We start from the raw sequence: 17,401 nt of genomic DNA on the forward strand, positions 1-17,401 counted from the left end.
GACGCGGAGACCAGAAGATGGGTATGGAGATGCTTGGGGAGGTGGGGACTGGGAGGACGCGGGGGGACACGGGGGGACACGGGGCTCAGGGCACGGCCGGGGACCCGGGGTGGCCGCGGGGACCCCGGGAGGGGTGCGCGGGCCGGGCAGCCCCCCCCCGGCGGGCCGGGCTATCGGAGGCGGCCCCGTCCCGTCGGGGGCGGGAGGAGGCGCGGCGGGGGCGGGGGCGGCGGGGCCGGGCCGGGAGCGGCGGCGGGACGCGGCGGAGCTGCCTCTCGCCATGGGCGGTGGGTGCCGGGCCCGGGCCCCGCCGGGCGCGGGGCTGCGCCGGGCCGGGCTGCGGCTGCTCCTCGCCCACGCCGTGCTGCTGTGCGCCGCCGGGAGCACCGCGACCGACGGCTCCGGTACGCGGGGCGGGGGCCGGCACCGGGAGGGAGGGAGGGCGACCCGGGGGAGCCGGTGCCGGGGGGAGCGGCGACATCCCGCACCGGGGGGACCCGGCGAGTGAGAGGGGACCCGGCCTCGGGGATCCGGTACCGGGAGATGCGGGGACCTGATCCCGGAGGGTGCAGTACCGGCGGTCCCGGCCCCCCGGAGGCGCAGGGGACGCGGGGCGGTCGCTGGGAACGGGCGCCGGGAGAGGTCGGGGCGTTCGCCCCAAGCCCCTGCTCAGCGCTGCCGGACGGGTCCGCGCTCCGCCGGGTCCCCGGGGCGGGATCGCGCCCGTCCCCCCGGGCCGGTGTCCTCGCCCGCCGCTGCCCGGACCCGGCCGTGGGGCCGCGAGCAGCAGCCCCGGAGCGGAGGGCAGGGCAGGCAGGGCAGGCAGGGCAGGCAGGGGCAGCCGGGCGGCCGGCGGGAGCCCCCGAGGACGCGGCCTGGGACAGAGCCCCCGCGGCAGCCGGAGGTGCAGGATTTGGCCCGTCGCGCCTGGCCGGAGAGCACAGTCGCCCGTGGAAAACAAACTTCCCCTGCACCTCCCGCTGCGGCTGCGTGGGGACCACACGCAGGGGCTGGAGGAGCCGTCGCTGGCCCGAGCGGGGCCGCGGCCACACAACAGGGCTGGGCTCCCGCCAAGGCCACCGCTGTCCCGCAAGGCCCTGGGGCAGGACGGGACCGCGGCCACCCCGGGGTGGCCCCACCACCGGGCTGAGGGGCAGCACCCAGCTGCTGCCTGCAGCGTCCCAGCTGGGACGGGGCTTCTCGAAAGGAAGGGGGGCAATATCCATGAATGCTGGCAGCCAGGGCCCTTCCCCACTCCCCTCAAACACGTACCAGGTGAAACCGCAGTTTGGGGGCAAGGATGGAGGGCTGGGAGCAGCAGGGACGGTGCCGGTGGCCTAAGCCATCGTTTCGTTCCTGCGCCCACGTGCTGCAGCAGTTCACCGCGTGCTGGCACAGCCGCGGTGGGCTCGGGCTGCCCGTGCACCTGGGGATGTCGAGGAGTAATGCCGCTTATGGCAGGCATCCATGGAGCGTGTTGTGAAATAAAACCGCATCTTGAATCCAGTCAGCTCCCTCCCCAGCCCCTACAGTGCAGTTTCCTCCAGGTCCTTAACAGGGCATCGACTCCAGTCCCTCTTCCGTGAAATGACCTTCCTCCCTGCAGAAAAACGCCATCACAGCGTGAAGCTCGTGGCACTTCTCAGGTTTTACAGTTCCTCGCTAAAGTAGCGTTCTCAGCAAAACCGGCTCAGGCACGTGGGCTGCATCCCTCAGCGGGGCTCCGGCCGCCTGCGTTGCAAACGGTGCTGATGGTGACCCCGTCTCCAGCAGCCTGCCCGGGTTTACCCGCCACCGTGGGAAGCAATGTGCCCAAACCCAAGAGCCCCCAAAATGTGCACAGGCTGGGCGTGCAGAGCTGAGCAGGCACCCCCCCATTGCAGGGGAAGCGGGACGGTGGGAGAAGTGACCCGAACTGAGCAGGTTTGGGCTGAGCAGGCAGAGCCAGGTGCTGGAGCGGGGCATGTTGCCCTTCCCACTGCCCGCGTCCCCTCCCCGCAGCCGTCCTGCCAGGAGAGGAGGGACTTCTCTGTGCTGGAGCTGCTGGTCCTGTGCAAAAATAGTGACCCCGAGGTGGGGACTTCCTTGTTTCAGCAGCGTATGTGTCCGAAAGGGGAACACAACCCGAGGTTGCAGCGCTTTGAGGCCCCATGGCCGTGCGGAGGGCAGCCGTGCCTGCTCTGCAGGGGACTCTGGGAGTCGGGGTGCGACCCTGCGGGAAGTGGCAGGTCCACCCGCTGAGGACAGCGGGGCTGGGTGCCCCCAGTGTGGCCAAGCCACCCTGCAGCCCACCGGGCTTCTTGGCCTCAGGCTGCAGGGTCAGAGCAGGAGCAGCAGGAGCGAGTGCTGGAGGAGGAGGGCCGGTGCTGGGGAGGCGGCACGCACCCTGCTGCGGGGCCCATCGGGCACGTCTGCATGAAAGGAGGGACCCCGTGGGATGGACCTGGCTGTCACCCACTGGGCTGGACCACGGGTGATGGGGACAGGCAAGGGACAGCCTCTGTGCGGTTCCTCCTCCGGCCTGGCCATCTCCCGGCATGGGTCTCATCTCCCCAAGAAGCTCCTCCTGGGGGTTGAGGACAGCCGGGAGCAGCATCCATGTGTCCTGCTGGGCACAGGACAGGGCCTGGGGACCCACTGGGGACCCACATGCCCAAAGCAGCTGGGACAGATGCACGCTGGGATGGTGCAGCTGTGACCAGCCCCTGGAGTTGGCTGCTGCATGCCAGCATCAAAGCAGATTTCACTACGTGGGGGAAAAAAAGAAAGATACCTGGGATATACATGAAAGGACGGCTCTCTTCCAAGCCTTAATTAGGGAGGGAGATACCTGATTGAGGAATTAGGGGAACTGCGCCGTGCCCCGAGGTGCTGTCAGCAGAGCGGCCGGGCTCCTGCTCCTCCCCAGCACTGTGCTTGGAGGACCACAGCCCTAATCTAGCCCTCGGATCTGCTCTCGAAGACCAAATAACAGGATGTTGGGCTGAGGCTGGGATCTCCTGCTCAGTTGGTGTTTGCTGCTTAGAGCACTTCTACTTGACTCCTTGCTAGCTGCACCTTGGCTCCAAGCCCTGATGTTTGCTCTCAGAAGAGTTTTCCTCTGGCTGTGAGTGGAGCCAAGCTGGTCCCACGGTGTTTCTGTTTTCCCCAGCAGATATTGCCCTTGGCTGCTGCCTTGCCTTCAGGGGTGTAGTTTTGTACAAGTGTTCTTGCAAAATAAACCTGACCGTCCTCTCCACAGCCGTTCCTCAGCTCACGCCGTTTCACCCACTGGCAAATGGGAGGTGCGGCAGCACCCGGAGATCACCGTCTGCCCCAGCTCCAGCCATGGGGCAGGTTGGGCACAGACCCCACTGAGCCAGGGCAGGCGGGGACCGCTGGCAGAGCCGCTTCTGATTCATGCCTGTTTCCATAGCCCGTGGTCAACCATCTCCTCCCAGCACAGCCCCTCTGCGATGGGGCTCACGGAGCATCAACCCCGGCTGCACAGGGGAGCCTGCTGCCACACCGAGAGCCCCGGGGCTGCATCACCCCCTCTAGCCAGACTGGCCACCTGCCCGCAGCCCATCCTTGAGGCTGGCAGCCTGGCTCAGGTGCAGGGAGGAGGATCGCCGAGCCCCAGATGGCATGCAGCTGTGGCCCTGGCACGCTGCTCTTGCTCATGGTGCTGCCAGAAGTGGTTGCAGATGACGATCTGGCTGTATTGCGTGTGCTGTGAACAGCTCGTGGGCCCCAGGAAACCTCCCTGAATCAGAAAAACAAGTGCGTGAGCCTTTCATCATCTTCAAAGCCTGCAGCCGCGGAGTCGTGTCCCATCAAGCAAGCCCAGCTCCAGCCTGGCCATGATTCACTCCAGGTTGCTTTGGCTGTGGTTCGCAGAGGGGATGTTGTCCCCGAAATCTGGCATTTTTCAGCGGTGATGGAGCATGTTCACCAGCTCTGCCGTCACGGAGGGGGCCGTGCTCCCGTGCGGAGGCTGGCAGTAGCTTTCCCCACACCTGGAGCCGTCCCGGCAGGGCTGGCGCAGGATTCCTGGCTGGGGTGGGGAGAGGCACGGAGCTGCTGTGGGAGGGAGGCTCCGAAAGGACGTGAGGGGGTTGCTGTCGCGGGCCAGGACACGCTCTGACCCCCTCCCACCCTTTTGGCTGGAACATGCCGCTCCCGCCCCGCCTCCGGGACCCTGCGGCGCTTACACCACCATGAACTGCGGGAGGAGGCAGCTCGGCCAAGCCCGGTGTGCTGCCAAACCTGCCTCGGAGGAGTGCTCGGCCACAACATGCCATCGAGCCCCGCGCTGGGGAGATGTGAACCGGCAAAGTGAACTTCTGCTGACTCCCCACGTCAGCTGGAGAGACGGGACAGGCCACGACCTGCCATGCCAGAGCCCGCGGCATGGAGCATCCTCCCGGCCCCGTGGCTGCAGCACCTGTGAGCAGCCCTGCATCCTCCCAGGTTGCACCAGACACGGCACGGGGCTGCTCTCTTAGGTGCTTGCAAAGTTTTCAGCAGAGTCCAGTGCAGAGCTACTGATGCAGGAATAGCCTGGAAGATACGCCAGCTGCGCTGCAACACCGTCCCCTTTGCAAAAGTTCCTGTCTTGCAAAAATCTGAACGGGTGGTCTGACCTTAATTTGTCTGAGATAAATAAGAATCTGCCTGCTGCTTCCTGCCTGGGTCTGTAATAGCGTCTGGATACATGAAAAGATCTGAGATGAAAAGGAGTCTGATGGAAGAGAACGCGTCTTTGCAAGCCGGCCCCCGTGACGTGAGGGATTTGGGGTCACAGGGCTGAGCGCAGCCGGGGCAGAGCTGCTGGCCAAGCCCTGGGCTCCCAGGCAGCCCCTGCCCTGCTCCGAGCATGTGGCCGGCTGGTAGACTGAGCAACTTGACAAAATTAGCTTTGTTTTTCAAAGATGTTAATTTTTAGCTGCAGTTTCCTATGGAAAAAACCCCATGGTTTCTATTCTGCATGCCCGTCCCTCCGCCCCAGCGTTGGAACCTGTTGCCAAATTCCAGAAGAATATGAACCAGGTCCAGCGGGGACCTGGTGAGCTCACGGACCATGCGGAGCAGCCGACGGACCCGGGCGACCTTCCTTCATCAGCCATGACACTGGGCACACCGGGAACGGCTCTTGGTCCCTTCTGGTGCTCAGGGCGCGCTGCCCGTCCCCGCAGCCGGTGGCACCGACGCTGAGCTCTGTGTGTCGGTGGCACCCCTGTCCCCGCGCGCTGTGTGTCCCTCCCGGTGGGGCTGGTGACCGCCGTCCTGCTGATGCGCACTGAAACCCTCAGCCAGGAGTGCTCCAGGAGGTCTTGTCTCTCGGCACTTTTATTCTCCTGGCACAAAGGCTCCATCCCGGGTCTGTGGGGATCGACCCAACTTGGTGGCAGTGCTGCTCCTGTCTCCCTCTGTCCCGTGGGATCCTGCTGCCTGGAGCGGGTGGGAAGGGACCCTTATCTTGCGCCTGCAGGCTGGGGTGTGAAGGCAGCGGAGGAAGGGGCCGGGCAGGAGCCAGGGGAGCGAGCCCAGCAGCTGGCCTTTTTCATCTGCTCGGGGCAGCAAGCGCGGAGGAGTCGCTTGCCAAAGCAAACTTCAGCCTTGACAATTGCCTATTATTAACACCGGTGCTGTGTTTGCACCGCTTTATCCCGCGCCGGGGCCCGGGGGGGCACGGCAGCCTCCGAGGGCGCACAGCCCCAGCCGCGCAGGAGACCACCGTGACACGGCCCCGCGGTGGCGTGGGGCACTGGGCAGGGCACGGCCCTGGCAGCAACAGCCCGAGCCGGGGCCGGGGCTTGCAGCACCCATCGGTGCGTGGCTGCGGGGTGCAGACGGTTCCTTTGGCAATGCTGGGTGTTTCAGACGAGGCTAACTTCCACAAGGAAGGAGGGACGGTGCCGAAGCGATGCTCCTGCCCAAAATACCTCACCGGGGAGGTAAAAGGAAAGCTGAGCAGTAATATCTACCGCAGGCCCGATATTGCAATGGGCAGGGCAGCGCTTGGCTCCTGCAGCACCTCTCTGCCGTCTCGCTGCGGCACGTTGTTGACGCTAGACTTGGGGGCTGGCTCACGGAGGCAGCTGGCATCAAAGCACCTCATCTCGGGGGATCCCCCCGGGGTGCCTTCCCCTGAGCTGGACCTGGCTCGGCTGTGTCCGGGGCAGCGTCACCCCGCGAGGAGCAGGGAGCCGCCGGACGCAGTGACACCGTGGCTGGATTGTGATGTCTCTCTCTCCTTGCAGTGAATCCCTGTTGCTATTTCCCCTGCCAGCACCAAGGGGTGTGCGTGAGGGTCGGCCTGGGAGGATACGAGTGCGACTGCACGCGGACGGGATACTTCGGGGCCAACTGCACCTCCCGTAAGTCCCTCTGGCCCAGAGGAGCTCTGGCACCCGTGGGTCCCGGGGCGGCACGCTGCGCCTGCAGCACGCTCTCACCAGCAGCGACAGCGCGGGTGGGCTGGGGCCGTTGGCAGGCTTCATTAGTGGGGCGAACGATTTGCCTGGTCTGTCTCCCCCAGCCGAGCTCTGGACGCGCCTCCACAACCTGCTGAAGCCCAGTCCTGCCTTCTACCACTTCATCCTGACCCACTTCAAGTGGTTTTGGGACATTATCAACAGCACCTTCATCAGGGACACGCTTATGAGACTCGTGCTCACAGGTGAGGGGTTGGCGCGGGTCTCGGGGTGCAGCAGGACTCGGGGACCCCCTGGGCATCAGCAGAGGTGGGGTGGGGGTGGCGTGACTGCAGTGACGCTGAGCAGCTCCCGCGGGCGCGGTGGGCACCGGGCTTGAGTCATGTCACCGGGAGACCCAGGGAGGTTGTCACCCCGTCACCCCATCACCTTGTCATGCCGTCACCCTTCCTGGGGGAGGCCGCCTGGCCAAGCAGCAGCGGGGCGCGGGGGGTCGGCAGGCTGGGCTGCCCGTGCGTCCCCAGCTGCGTGCCGGGCTGCCAGCCAGCTGGAAAGCACAAGCGGCTCTCGGCACACCGTGCTCGAGGGGCCAAAGGGCTCTTAAAACAGCCGCACAGAAAGCAGCCTGTGGAAATACGGAGCTGGCCATTGTTACTCATGTCCCCACACACATCACTTTGCATAAATATTTAGGTTCCAGGTCTTGGAGCCGTAGCAACATGTTCACAAGGCTCCGGCTGTTGGTTTTACCATTTCTATGTGGTTGTCATCTCATTCATCATCCAAGAATCCACTTAGGGCATTAGCACGAGCCCTCCTCTTCTGCGGGGAATTGCAGCCTTTAAAAGGCTCAGGGCAAAGCCCGGGATGCCCGCGTGCCTCCGCTGCCTGTACCTTTCTGGTTCTCAGGGTGGCAGGGGAGGCAGCGCTGAGTGGGCAGGCAGGGGCTGGGGGCAGAGCCCGTGAGGTGCCGCCCCATGCCCCGGGCCCCGCAGCGGTGACCCCCATCTCTCCTTTCAGTTCGCGCCAATCTCATCCCCAGCCCCCCCACCTTCAACTCTGACTACGGCTACATCAGCTGGGAGGCCTACGCCAATGTCAGCTATTACACCCGCGTCCTCCCGCCCGTGCCGGACAACTGCCCGACGCCCATGGGAACCAAAGGTACGCGGCTGGCCCGGGGGGACCGGCACCGCACGGTGCCAGGCGTGGGGCTGAGTCGCCGCAGCAGCACCCCGGGTCCGTACCCGGCACAGCATCAGTGTTTCCCACCCACCCGTGCCCGAGCTTTCACTGCCATGGACGCGTCTGCGAGCCACTGCTGGCGATGCCGTGTGGCACTGCTGCCCTGCCCAAGCTGGCCCTGCGGGCAGGAGGAGTTTGATGGCATTCAAACCGCTACTGGGGCACGTCGCAGCCTGTGTGAGAGGGGTGTAAGGCGTCTGTGCAGGCGATTCAGTGCCTGGTGCTGGAGCAGACATGGCAGCGCTTGGCGACGGCCCCGTGGCCACCACCGGTATCTGGCTGGGTCGGCACAGGGCACTCGCCTTCAACCTCCATCCTTCGCAGGGAAGCAGCAGCTCCCCGACCCCCAGCTCCTGGCGGAGAGGTTCCTGCTGCGGCGGAAGTTCGAAGCCGATCCCCAAGGCACCAACCTGATGTTTGCCTTCTTCGCCCAGCATTTCACCCACCAGTTCTTCAAGACGTCCGGGAAGATGGGACGCGGCTTCACCAAGGCGCTGGGGCACGGGGTGAGGGACGCCGGAGCGGGGGGTGCAGAGGCACGTGGGGAGTGGGGAGGGGGACCGGGGCATGCACGGCCTTTTGGAGCAGCCTTGACGCCGTGCTCTCTTGACAGGTGGACCTCGGGCACTTGTACGGGGACAACCTGCAGCGGCAGCACCAGCTGCGGCTCTTCAGAGATGGGAAGCTGAAATTCCAGGTATGACTGAAACATGTCTCAGCCCTGTGCTCCAGGGATGTTTGAAGCCCACGTCCCTCTGGCAGCTGCCAGGCCAGAGGCTCCCAGGAGCATCAGGAGACCCCAGCCCTGTAGGAGACCCCAGCCCTGGTGCCCCGTGTGGAGCACTGCCCGGGCCCCCCTCGGTGGCTGCTGCCCAGAGGTGCCATATCAGGGGATGAGCTTTGGGGTCGATCTGCTCTGACGGCAGCTGGCGTCCTGCAGTCGGGGCTGTACGAGGGGGATGTTTCCGTCCTGCTCAGTGCTTGCGGGAGAGCGGCCGTGGTGCCCATAGGGAGGCAGGTCCCAGCTGGGCAGGCTTTTACCAGGGTGGTTTTCTCCCCTCCTCCCTTTCTACCATGCCGTTCTTGTCTCTCCAAGGTGGTGGATGGAGAGGTGTACCCCCCCATGGTCACCGATGCTCCGGTCCACATGGTCTACCCATCTGCCTTCCCCAAGGAGAAGCAGCTGGCCATGGGGCAGGAGGTGTTTGGGCTGCTGCCAGGGCTCTGCATGTATGCCACGCTCTGGCTGCGCGAGCACAACCGCGTCTGCGACGTACTGAAACGGGAGCATCCCACCTGGAGTGACGAGCAGCTCTTCCAGACGGCTCGTCTCATCCTCATCGGTGAGGACCGGCGGCACCACAGGGCACGGGCACCGCGGAGCCCCGTGTCCCACCTCCCCGGGCGAGCCCCGAGGACTTGGGCGTTGGTCGGTCTCTGTTTGAGGGCGATGGCCAGTCTGGCTTTCGAGGCTGGAGGCGTTTCTCTGGCAGCCTTCTGGGGATCATTTGCTTTGGTCCGTATAGCAAAAATTGGCTTTGGTCCATCAAAAAATTTCATTTGTAATAATTCTGTTGTAGTTTTGAATTATTTCATTTTAATGTTCTATTATAAATTTACTATAATCTCAAGAAATGTAATTTTTGACCAAAATCCAGAAGAGACCCATGTCACCACATTATCTCTAAGCACCGCATTAAGGTCAGCTTCCTCAGGAACCATTTCGCTTTTGGCAGACTGACCTTTGCTGGTGAAAAAATAATTCACTGAAAAATTCCCAACCAACTCAACAAGCCCGTAGTCAGAAAGGTCCCAGGTGGTGGATGGGTGCTGGGACGTGCTGCCGTAGCACGTGGGTGACGTCCCAGGGTACAGAGCCGGTAGCTCCTGCTGCTGCCAGCTGACGGCTGCTTCTCTCACCTCCTGCCCAGGGGAGACCATTAAGATCGTCATTGAAGACTATGTCCAGCATCTCAGCGGGTACTTCCTCAGCCTCAAGTTCGACCCCGAGCTGCTGTTTGGGTCGCAGTTCCAGTACCGGAATCGCATCGCGGTGGAGTTCAACCAGCTCTATCACTGGCACGGGCTGATGCCCGACTCCTTCGTCATCCAGGGGGAAGAGTACAGCTATGAGCAGTTCCTCTACAACACCTCCATGCTCATGGACTACGGCGTGGAGGCGCTGGTGGAGTCCTTTTCCAAGCAGATTGCAGGAAGGGTAAGGCCCTGCTCTCCTCTCCCTGGGACCCCGGGAGGGATGCTCCCGGTACCGCGAAGGCAGACGCTGCTGTGCTCTCGGGTGGCGGAGCCCAGCTCTGGGGCTCGCAGGGCGGCAGCGGGGTTTCGAGCTCCTCTTCTTCCACTGCGCAAAGCTCCGGTCGAAGGCATCGCCGTGTCCCTGCAGTGCCTGGAGCGCATCTGTAGCACACCAGTATCGAACCTCCCTGTTCGGCAGCGGCTCGCTGTCACACGTAGAGTCTTCTACCCGGGGCAGCACCCGACATGCATATCGTGAGTCCTCACCACAAGCACCGTAGCCAGGCTGGGCCTCGGCAGCCCCGTTTGCTTGTTCTCGGGACTCTGTAGTAGACGTCACGGTGATGCCAGGAGCCTGCGGTGAGCTGGGATCTCCTGGCCCAGACCGGGCTGTGGAGCAGCCTGGGCATGGGAGCAGCTTGTCTGGCACTGTTCTTTGCTGCCATCACATGGATGTTTTCTTCCAAGCGATTACATCTACATTTCTGACCGTCTTTTCTTGTGCAAAGCAGCAAGGCTGAGGTGCAGACCTGCTGCTCTTTGGATGTTTGGGTTCTCCCTGTGACCCCAAACCCCCGTAATCTCTCCCCTCCTCCCAGGCTGGTGGGTCACCATCCATCTGGGGTTCTCCTGCACCGTTCCCTGACCCACGCTGGGAACAGGACTGGCCTTAACCCAAGCTGCTCTACAGCTTTTTTTTGGCAACGTCCTGATTCCCCCTCTTCTCACTGCTGCGATGATGTGCTGGTTTCCCCGACACCATGCCCAGGACACGGATGCTTTCGTGCGGGGAGGTGGGGCTGTGCTGCGGCTCTCCTGGAGCAGACGCCGGTGCCGCCTCGTGCCTCATGCATGCTCCTCCTTGTGTTCTTTGCCCTCCAGATCGGTGGGGTACAAACCATCAATGCTAACATCTTGAATGTGGCCGTTGGGGTCATCAAGGAATCCCGGCAGCTGAGGCTACAGCCATTTAATGAGTATCGGAAGAGGTTTGGCATGAAGCCCTACAAGTCCTTTCAGGAATTAACAGGTAGGGCTGGAGTGCTGCTGCGGGAGCTCTCGGGGCTTTGCTGGGGCAGCGCAGACGCTCTGCGCTCACAGCGGGAACGAGACCACGAGCTGTCCCCGCGCCGCTGGGCTTGCCCAGCAGAGCAGCCGCTCCTGCCCGTCCAAGCCTTGCCCGGTCGTGACCTTCGCACCGGGGTGGACAGGGCTGGTGCCTTGGTTGCTGGGGTCCTTCCTCCTGCGAGGCTGGACGAGCGGTCCGGAGGGCAGTGCCTGGCTGGGGAGCTGGGCTCGCCGCTGCCCGGGTTGCGGGAGCTGCCGCATTCCCGTTACACACAGCAAGGCCAGTCCTTGCCGGGGGCGATTCCCTTGCTAAAGCACTCTGACATTCACTTGATGCAGGAGAGGAAGAGAAGGCGGCAGAGCTGGAAGAGCTGTATGGAGACATTGATGCTCTGGAATTTTATCTGGGCTTGCTGCTTGAGAAACCCCAACCCAATGGTATTTTTGGAGAAAGCATGGTGGAGATCGGAGCTCCGTTTTCCCTGAAGGGGCTTCTCGGAAACCCCATCTGCTCCCCAGAGTACTGGAAACCCAGTACATTTGGTGGAGCAACTGGCTTTGAGATAGTTAAGACAGCATCGCTTGAGAAACTCGTGTGCCTCAATGTGAAGAAGTGCCCATACGTTGCGTTTCGTGTGCCGGATGCTGCGGAAAACGGCGGCCCTCGGGGTGGTGGACCATCTACTGAGCTGTAGCACCAGGACAGCCTCCCCAGGTAGAGACCGTCCTTGCCCAGGCACCGGCTGAGCCGAGCTCCCGGCCTGGCGCTGAATGTCCCCTTCCTTCCTGCAGGGAGCGGCGGGGACACGGGGACCTGCCCACCCCTGTGCCGAAGCAGGACAGAAGATGGTCCCACCCTGGGCGTCCTCCACACCAGCCCTCAAGGAGAGGCTGGTACCAGCTCTGTGAAAAGCTCGAGTGCCTCAGGAGTGCGGCTGCCGCCGCTGTCCTCACCAGACCCGATTCTCTTGCTAGCTAGTACCTTGCACCAAGGCAGCTTTGGGGTTCCCCAGGGGATGCCCACCTCCCTGGGACGCTCTGGACTCCCCTGCGCTTTGTCACCCTCCGCCCCCGCCGCTTTCCAGCACCAGGCCACCAGCAGCCCCTCTTCCGCAGGGCTTCCCCGCTTGGGACAGAGGAGCACAGAGCCCGGGGAGCCCTCGCGGTCCTTTCTCCTCCGCTGCACCCGGTTAAGCCGCTGAGCTCCCCAGGGGAGGCGGAGGCAGGTAGCGGTGCACAGAGGGACGGGGAGGACACGCCGTAGCTGTTCATGCTGGCCCAGCAGCGGCTGAGCTTGCGGTAGGAACCTGCCCTGATCCGCTTCTCCTGCAACCGCTCCGGACTGCCCACCCCAGCCTGCCCAGCACACGGGCACAGCCGAGACACGGCCGAGAAGAAGGAACCAAAGCAACGTCTCTGCTGGAGGAGACCAGGGGAGAAGCATCAGATCAGACCTCCCGCTGGGACCCCGGCACGCACCGCCGGCCACCTGAGCGGGGCTGCTCGGAGCAAGATGCTACCCCTGTGCAAACACGGTGATGAAGCCTCTTCCATCCTACAATCATTACACTTCCCTGCATTAATAGCTCAGCAAATGGCATCCCCAAGGCAAACAGAGCCCGCTTCTGTCCTGCTCCAGAAATGCACACAGATGTCAGCCCTCGCTGACAGAATGACATGGTAGCTGGCAGCCACTGTCACTGGCCTTGATCCCCATGAGATCCCGGTTCACCTCCAGGAGAATGAACATTTAAAATAATAAATGATTTGAAAACCTCCTCTCATTTCCTCCAGCCAGTTTCCAAGCTTTGTCTCACCAGCGCCAGGCCCTGCAAGAGGGCAGGACGCTCGGGAGGCAGCAGGAGCTTGGGGAGAGGAGAAGTCCCTGGAGCATTGCTGGTGTCCCTGCTAGGACACGGCTGGGCCATGCCGCTGGAGAGGGCCGTGGTCACCGGCGCTGTGCTGTGTCATGGCCAACTGCATCAGAAGAAATAAACGGAGCGACCCCACTCCTTAGGGATTGCCTCGGGGGGGGGGGTCTCTGAGCCTGGGTCTCCCGTGAAGGTTTGAGCTACGCTGCCCTTCAGCCACCACCACCCCACAGCACCGTGCTGCGCCGCTCCGATGCTGGTAACACAGCGCTTACGTCCGACAATATGTATTTCTATCACATAAAATCTATCCACACGTAAATCTTGCTGGCCAGGTATTTTGTAGGCATGAAATAGCCACCGTCTAAGAGAGCAGTTGGCAGCAGTCTTCTCCTGTGCTGAGCCGGAGGAGGGGACCGCTCCTGGGCTCCTGCTCCATCCCAGCAGGACTTCCATCTGGCGTGGTGACTTCATGCCACAAGGCCACGGAGGCTGCGCTGCTCCCGGGCGGACCCTTCTTGCAGGGTTCTCCACCCTGACCCCCCCGGGCACTGCCGGCTGCTCCTCTGCCCATCACACAAAGCCGTGGGAGACAAGAGGAGAACCAGGGCAGGGAGTCCTGGGCCAGGGTGCTGCCCCGAAACCTGGGGCCAGGCAGCACATGAGGGACAGGGCAGGCAGGGGTGAGGATGACAGACGTGAAATCTCCAGGTAGATATATCCAGGTACTCACGGCCCCCTCCATACTCTCTGCTGCCATTCCCTGGGTGGGGATGAGGATGGATGGGGGTGGTGGCCATTTGTGGGGGGAGCGAGTCCTGAGATGTCCCACCTTCTGCCCTGGAAGTTTCAATCATTTCTGGTCACACCAGCTGATTTTTTAATCCCTGATCAACCAAGTATGTAGTGATCTAAATTCCTCAAGAGGGGGTTGTGAGGCACTTGCAGGCGATAATAAAACTGGTTATAGGGAGGAGTTACAGGAATTTTAAACCAGGAAGATTTAAAGAGCTGGTGCCTTGGCAGGGACACGTTAGGAGAACATCATGGCAGAGGAACATCTGCAAGTGGAGACTCCCAGGGCAAGAGCCTTCTTACTCAGTCTCTTTAACCCTTCAGAAATTAGATGGTTTTACCAGGATATCGTCTGGATTTTAATTTCCTTACGGGACACAGGGAGGCAGAGAGGCAGGTCTGACCCACGGAGGCACAGCGGGCAGGTTTGCCTGCTGCGTGCTCACCTGGGTTGGCCCTGCCCGGCCCTGCCCGTGCCCTGCCCAGCGTCCTGCGCTGCTGGGGACCAGCATGCAGAGACCCCAGTCTCGTGGCAGGGCAGCACCACCAGGCACTGACAGGGTCCTAAGAGGAGCAGAAGTGCTGAGCAGCAAGCCGAGAGGAGGACACGGTCCTTTCCCATCGCACGGTTTCCTTTCCCCAGCTTTTCCCTTCCCTTCCCTCTGGGTGGGAAGGCAGCGCGCAGCGGCAACGCTGTGCCCAGGTACCAAAACGACCGACACCCAGCTTGTTACGTGGCAGTGGTAGGGGTCTCTCCCCAGGCTGTACCCTGTGCTGTGACCCCCCCGGAGGACCACAACCCTCATCGTGCTTCTCTCGCTCAGCCAACACCGCAACGCTCAAGAAAAAGGCGAACGGCAGCAAATGGGGAGCAATACACCATCCAAAGACGGTCAGCGTGTCTCAAACCCACATCTCCAGCCAGCCAGAGCACACTTCCAGAGCGTGCGTACGACTGCCCTTGCCCTGCGCTGAGCTGCTCCAGCCTCGAGCATCCTCCACCGTCTGGCTAAAGGCACAAGCTTGGCTCTTTTCAGTTAGACCACAAACATCCTGCTTTTGTTTGCAGCTATCAAAAGCTGCCAGCGCTGTTTTGGTACCAACCGATAAGTGTATGACAGCCCATCAGGCTGCCTAGATGCTCTCTGCCTCCAAGGAGGAATGTTTCACCAGAAACTAGCTCAGCTGAGCCAACACTGCCAAACCTGACATCTCTTCCAGCAGTGCCACCAGCTCCCACACGGCACGGTCCAGGACAGCAAAGCATCTCCCTCCTGTACCTCACCCTTCTGCTAGCGGGAAAAGCTTTGAAATTGTTTCTTTGTAGGACTAACGTGTACCAAGCCCAGGCACAGCATCCAACACGCTACTGAAACCTCCTCCTCCGCGAGCCTGGGGACCCACAGCCCCTCACATGGAGCTTCCCCCAGCCCAGCACTGCCGAGCCCTTGCGTTTTGCTAGTCTTTCAGCCACGGCAGTTTGCAGAAATCACTCACATCATCACCCCCTTGTCCATCACGATGCCGCAGCCACATCCAAGGTAGAAGACGGTAGTTTGCACCTAAACGCGGTGTTTAGTCTGGTGCGTCCACCAGCATCACCCAACCAGGGCGAGGGCTCCAAGCACTCCCCACCACTGCGAGCTCTGGGGACGGCGCAGAGGCGAGTGCTGCCAGACGTACCCGCTGTTTGAGCTCTTGGTAAACACAGCTCATAGGAGGTCCTCCAATTTTTTAAACAAGCGCCTCCGAGGAGCCCAGCTGCAGCTTGCCTGCGTGGGGACGGACGTGGACAGGAGGACGGCGCTGCCTGCGTTCGTGTGGCGCGAGCAGCGACAATGGAAACATCTGTCTGTGGTTGCGCGACCTCTTAACCGATGATTCACCGAGCAGGAGGTTATTGCTGACCAGAGCAGACCATGCAAGGAAGATCAATTGCCTGCAATGCTTTTTCATGCAAAGTGGTCCCTACGGCTAGAGGGAAGGGGCAGAGGTTGCAGCCGGGCTGCACTGCTCCAGGGTTTCCCTCGACGGGCAGCTGCATCCTCTGGCCCCGCTGCCTTCTGCGGCGTCCAGGTCTCTGCCCTATCAAGATCCACACTGGAAAGTCACGTAAACCCCACGGTGGCAAAAATAAGTAGAGTCCTGAGGCTGAATAGAAAAGCAGTCCCTCATCTGAGTAAGCCACCGGGACTCCCCCGAGCCCGCCCCAGCAGGCCCCTTTGCAGCGTGAGTCATGCCAGCGATTGCACAGGAACATCGTTTGGATTTTCACCAAATGTTGAACATTTTAGAAAGAAGAGGTAGATTGGAGGCCAAAAAAAATCAGTATAGACTTTTCTTTTCTAAATCTTGTCCCTTATTGCCTGGCCCCCAGGTCAGCACCGTGATTAAATGCCCGAGTTAAGCTCGTTCCGTGATTTCATTCCTGCCCTCGCCGAGCAGCCAGCTGCGTTTCCTTGTGCATTTGTGTTCTGTGGCCAAATTCTGCTCTTTGTATTGGAACATCATTAAACATGAACAAACTCAGGTGATTTTATACTCCTCTCTCCAATGCAGAATTATGCCCTCCTGTAAAAATCGTTGTTTCTGGCTGCTCTCTTTGCAGTAGGCTGCTTTTTCCAAAACAAAACATTTCCCACAGGCAACACAACCTACCTGACAAGTGTTTTTTTCAACTCCTACTTATAGTACTTGAAGATGAAAATCAGACACAGAGATGACTTAGACGTGGTACATGTACCTTCTTGATCTGAAGGGTGTATCACAAACCAGACCAGGCTGCAGCCAAGGTGACGCACAAAACCAACTGACCAGAGAGCCGGTACCCGCAGGGAGAGCCGAATCCACCTGGGCCACGTCTGCGCGTTTGTCCTACGCTTGAGAAGTAGCAGATAGAAAATGGGACAAAGAAAGGACAGACAGCAAAGACAGAGCACGGAGATCTGAGTAGGAGGAAGTCTTGTTCATTAGATCTTAACCACGTGTTAACTTACAGTAATATTTTAGATATACAACTAGTGTAAATGTCTCAAAACATGTAAAGGTGGTAAATACTAACCTTATTTTCCAGGACCAGCTGCTTTCTTTCTGAGCTCTCTTGTCTTATCGAAACTAACAGATTTAAGAAAGTTTGCTTTTATTTATGGCTTTTAGATGCTGGCAGAATTGCATCTGAAAAATGTTAACGCGTGAACAGTGCCCGCACAGCTCTACCAGTATGAGACAAGGTGACTCCGGTCGCTTTGCACCAGGGCTCGACTCCCTTGGCCTTTCACGAGCGACGTTTGTATCTCAGACCAATTTCATCAGATGCACTAAAAAAAGCAGCAGAATTGCTGGTGAGAGGAGGTGGGGGAAGAAGCAACTGGAAGACGTCAAGGGACGTAAACGCACCGGCTGGTGCCTGCCCGGGTTCACAGCCCGGTGCTGCCTCTGGACGCTCCTTCCCACAGTTTGCTGCCTGGGCCCCTGCGGATCTGCCTGCGGGCAGGGGCTGCCTGCGCTGCCTGTCCAGCAAACAGAAACCCCTTCAGGAGGTGCAGAGGGAGCTGTGGCTCAACGGCCAGGGAGAGCGGCTGGGCAAATCAACTCTTTCGTAACTTTAGCTGGTGTCTAGCAGCATGAAGAACACTTGGCCAAGGCAAGATAAGGTCTAGTGACAAAATATTTGGGTGTACAACCCCTTCAGCCATCGCAGTTGACTAATTTCTAGCACCCGCCACACCAGAGCCCTGCACAGTACCG

At 61.0% G+C, this 17,401-nt stretch overlaps 1 protein-coding gene across 4 annotated transcripts; it reads left to right on the forward strand.

Annotated features, from left to right (window-relative positions):
• Positions 1 to 231: 231 nt before the first annotated feature.
• Positions 232 to 12,766, forward strand: PTGS1 (prostaglandin-endoperoxide synthase 1). Of its 4 annotated transcripts, XM_075520143.1 has the most exons (11): positions 232 to 404; positions 6,246 to 6,362; positions 6,524 to 6,664; positions 7,440 to 7,583; positions 7,989 to 8,170; positions 8,278 to 8,361; positions 8,761 to 9,007; positions 9,596 to 9,882; positions 10,803 to 10,950; positions 11,328 to 11,703; positions 11,781 to 12,766. In XM_075520143.1, the coding sequence occupies exons 1-10, from the start codon at positions 281 to 283 to the stop codon at positions 11,681 to 11,683; spliced, it is 1,830 nt and encodes a 609-aa protein (XP_075376258.1). In that variant the 5' UTR covers positions 232 to 280; the 3' UTR covers positions 11,684 to 11,703; positions 11,781 to 12,766. The 4 variants fall into 4 exon arrangements, with proteins under 4 accessions (XP_075376258.1, XP_075376257.1, XP_075376259.1 ...); XM_075520142.1 differs by having other exon boundaries at positions 11,328 to 12,766; XM_075520144.1 differs by lacking the exon at positions 7,440 to 7,583 and having other exon boundaries at positions 11,328 to 12,766.
• Positions 12,767 to 17,401: the final 4,635 nt, after the last annotated feature.

Source organism: Mycteria americana, chromosome 17 (assembly GCF_035582795.1).
Source record: "Mycteria americana isolate JAX WOST 10 ecotype Jacksonville Zoo and Gardens chromosome 17, USCA_MyAme_1.0, whole genome shotgun sequence".
Lineage (NCBI taxonomy): Eukaryota > Metazoa > Chordata > Aves > Ciconiiformes > Ciconiidae > Mycteria > Mycteria americana.

What these genes read in the sequence shown, in the direction of transcription:
- PTGS1 (XM_075520141.1), top strand. Translation starts at nt 281, where the DNA reads ATGGGCGGTGGGTGCCGGGCCCGGGCCCCGCCGGGCGCGGGGCTGCGC. An exon ending in CCAAGGCGCTGGGGCACGGG is followed by an intron (nt 8,171 to 8,277) that starts GTGAGGGACGCC and finishes CTCTCTTGACAG; the next exon opens with GTGGACCTCGGGCACTTGTA. An exon ending in ATGGGAAGCTGAAATTCCAG is followed by an intron (nt 8,362 to 8,760) that starts GTATGACTGAAA and finishes TGTCTCTCCAAG; the next exon opens with GTGGTGGATGGAGAGGTGTA.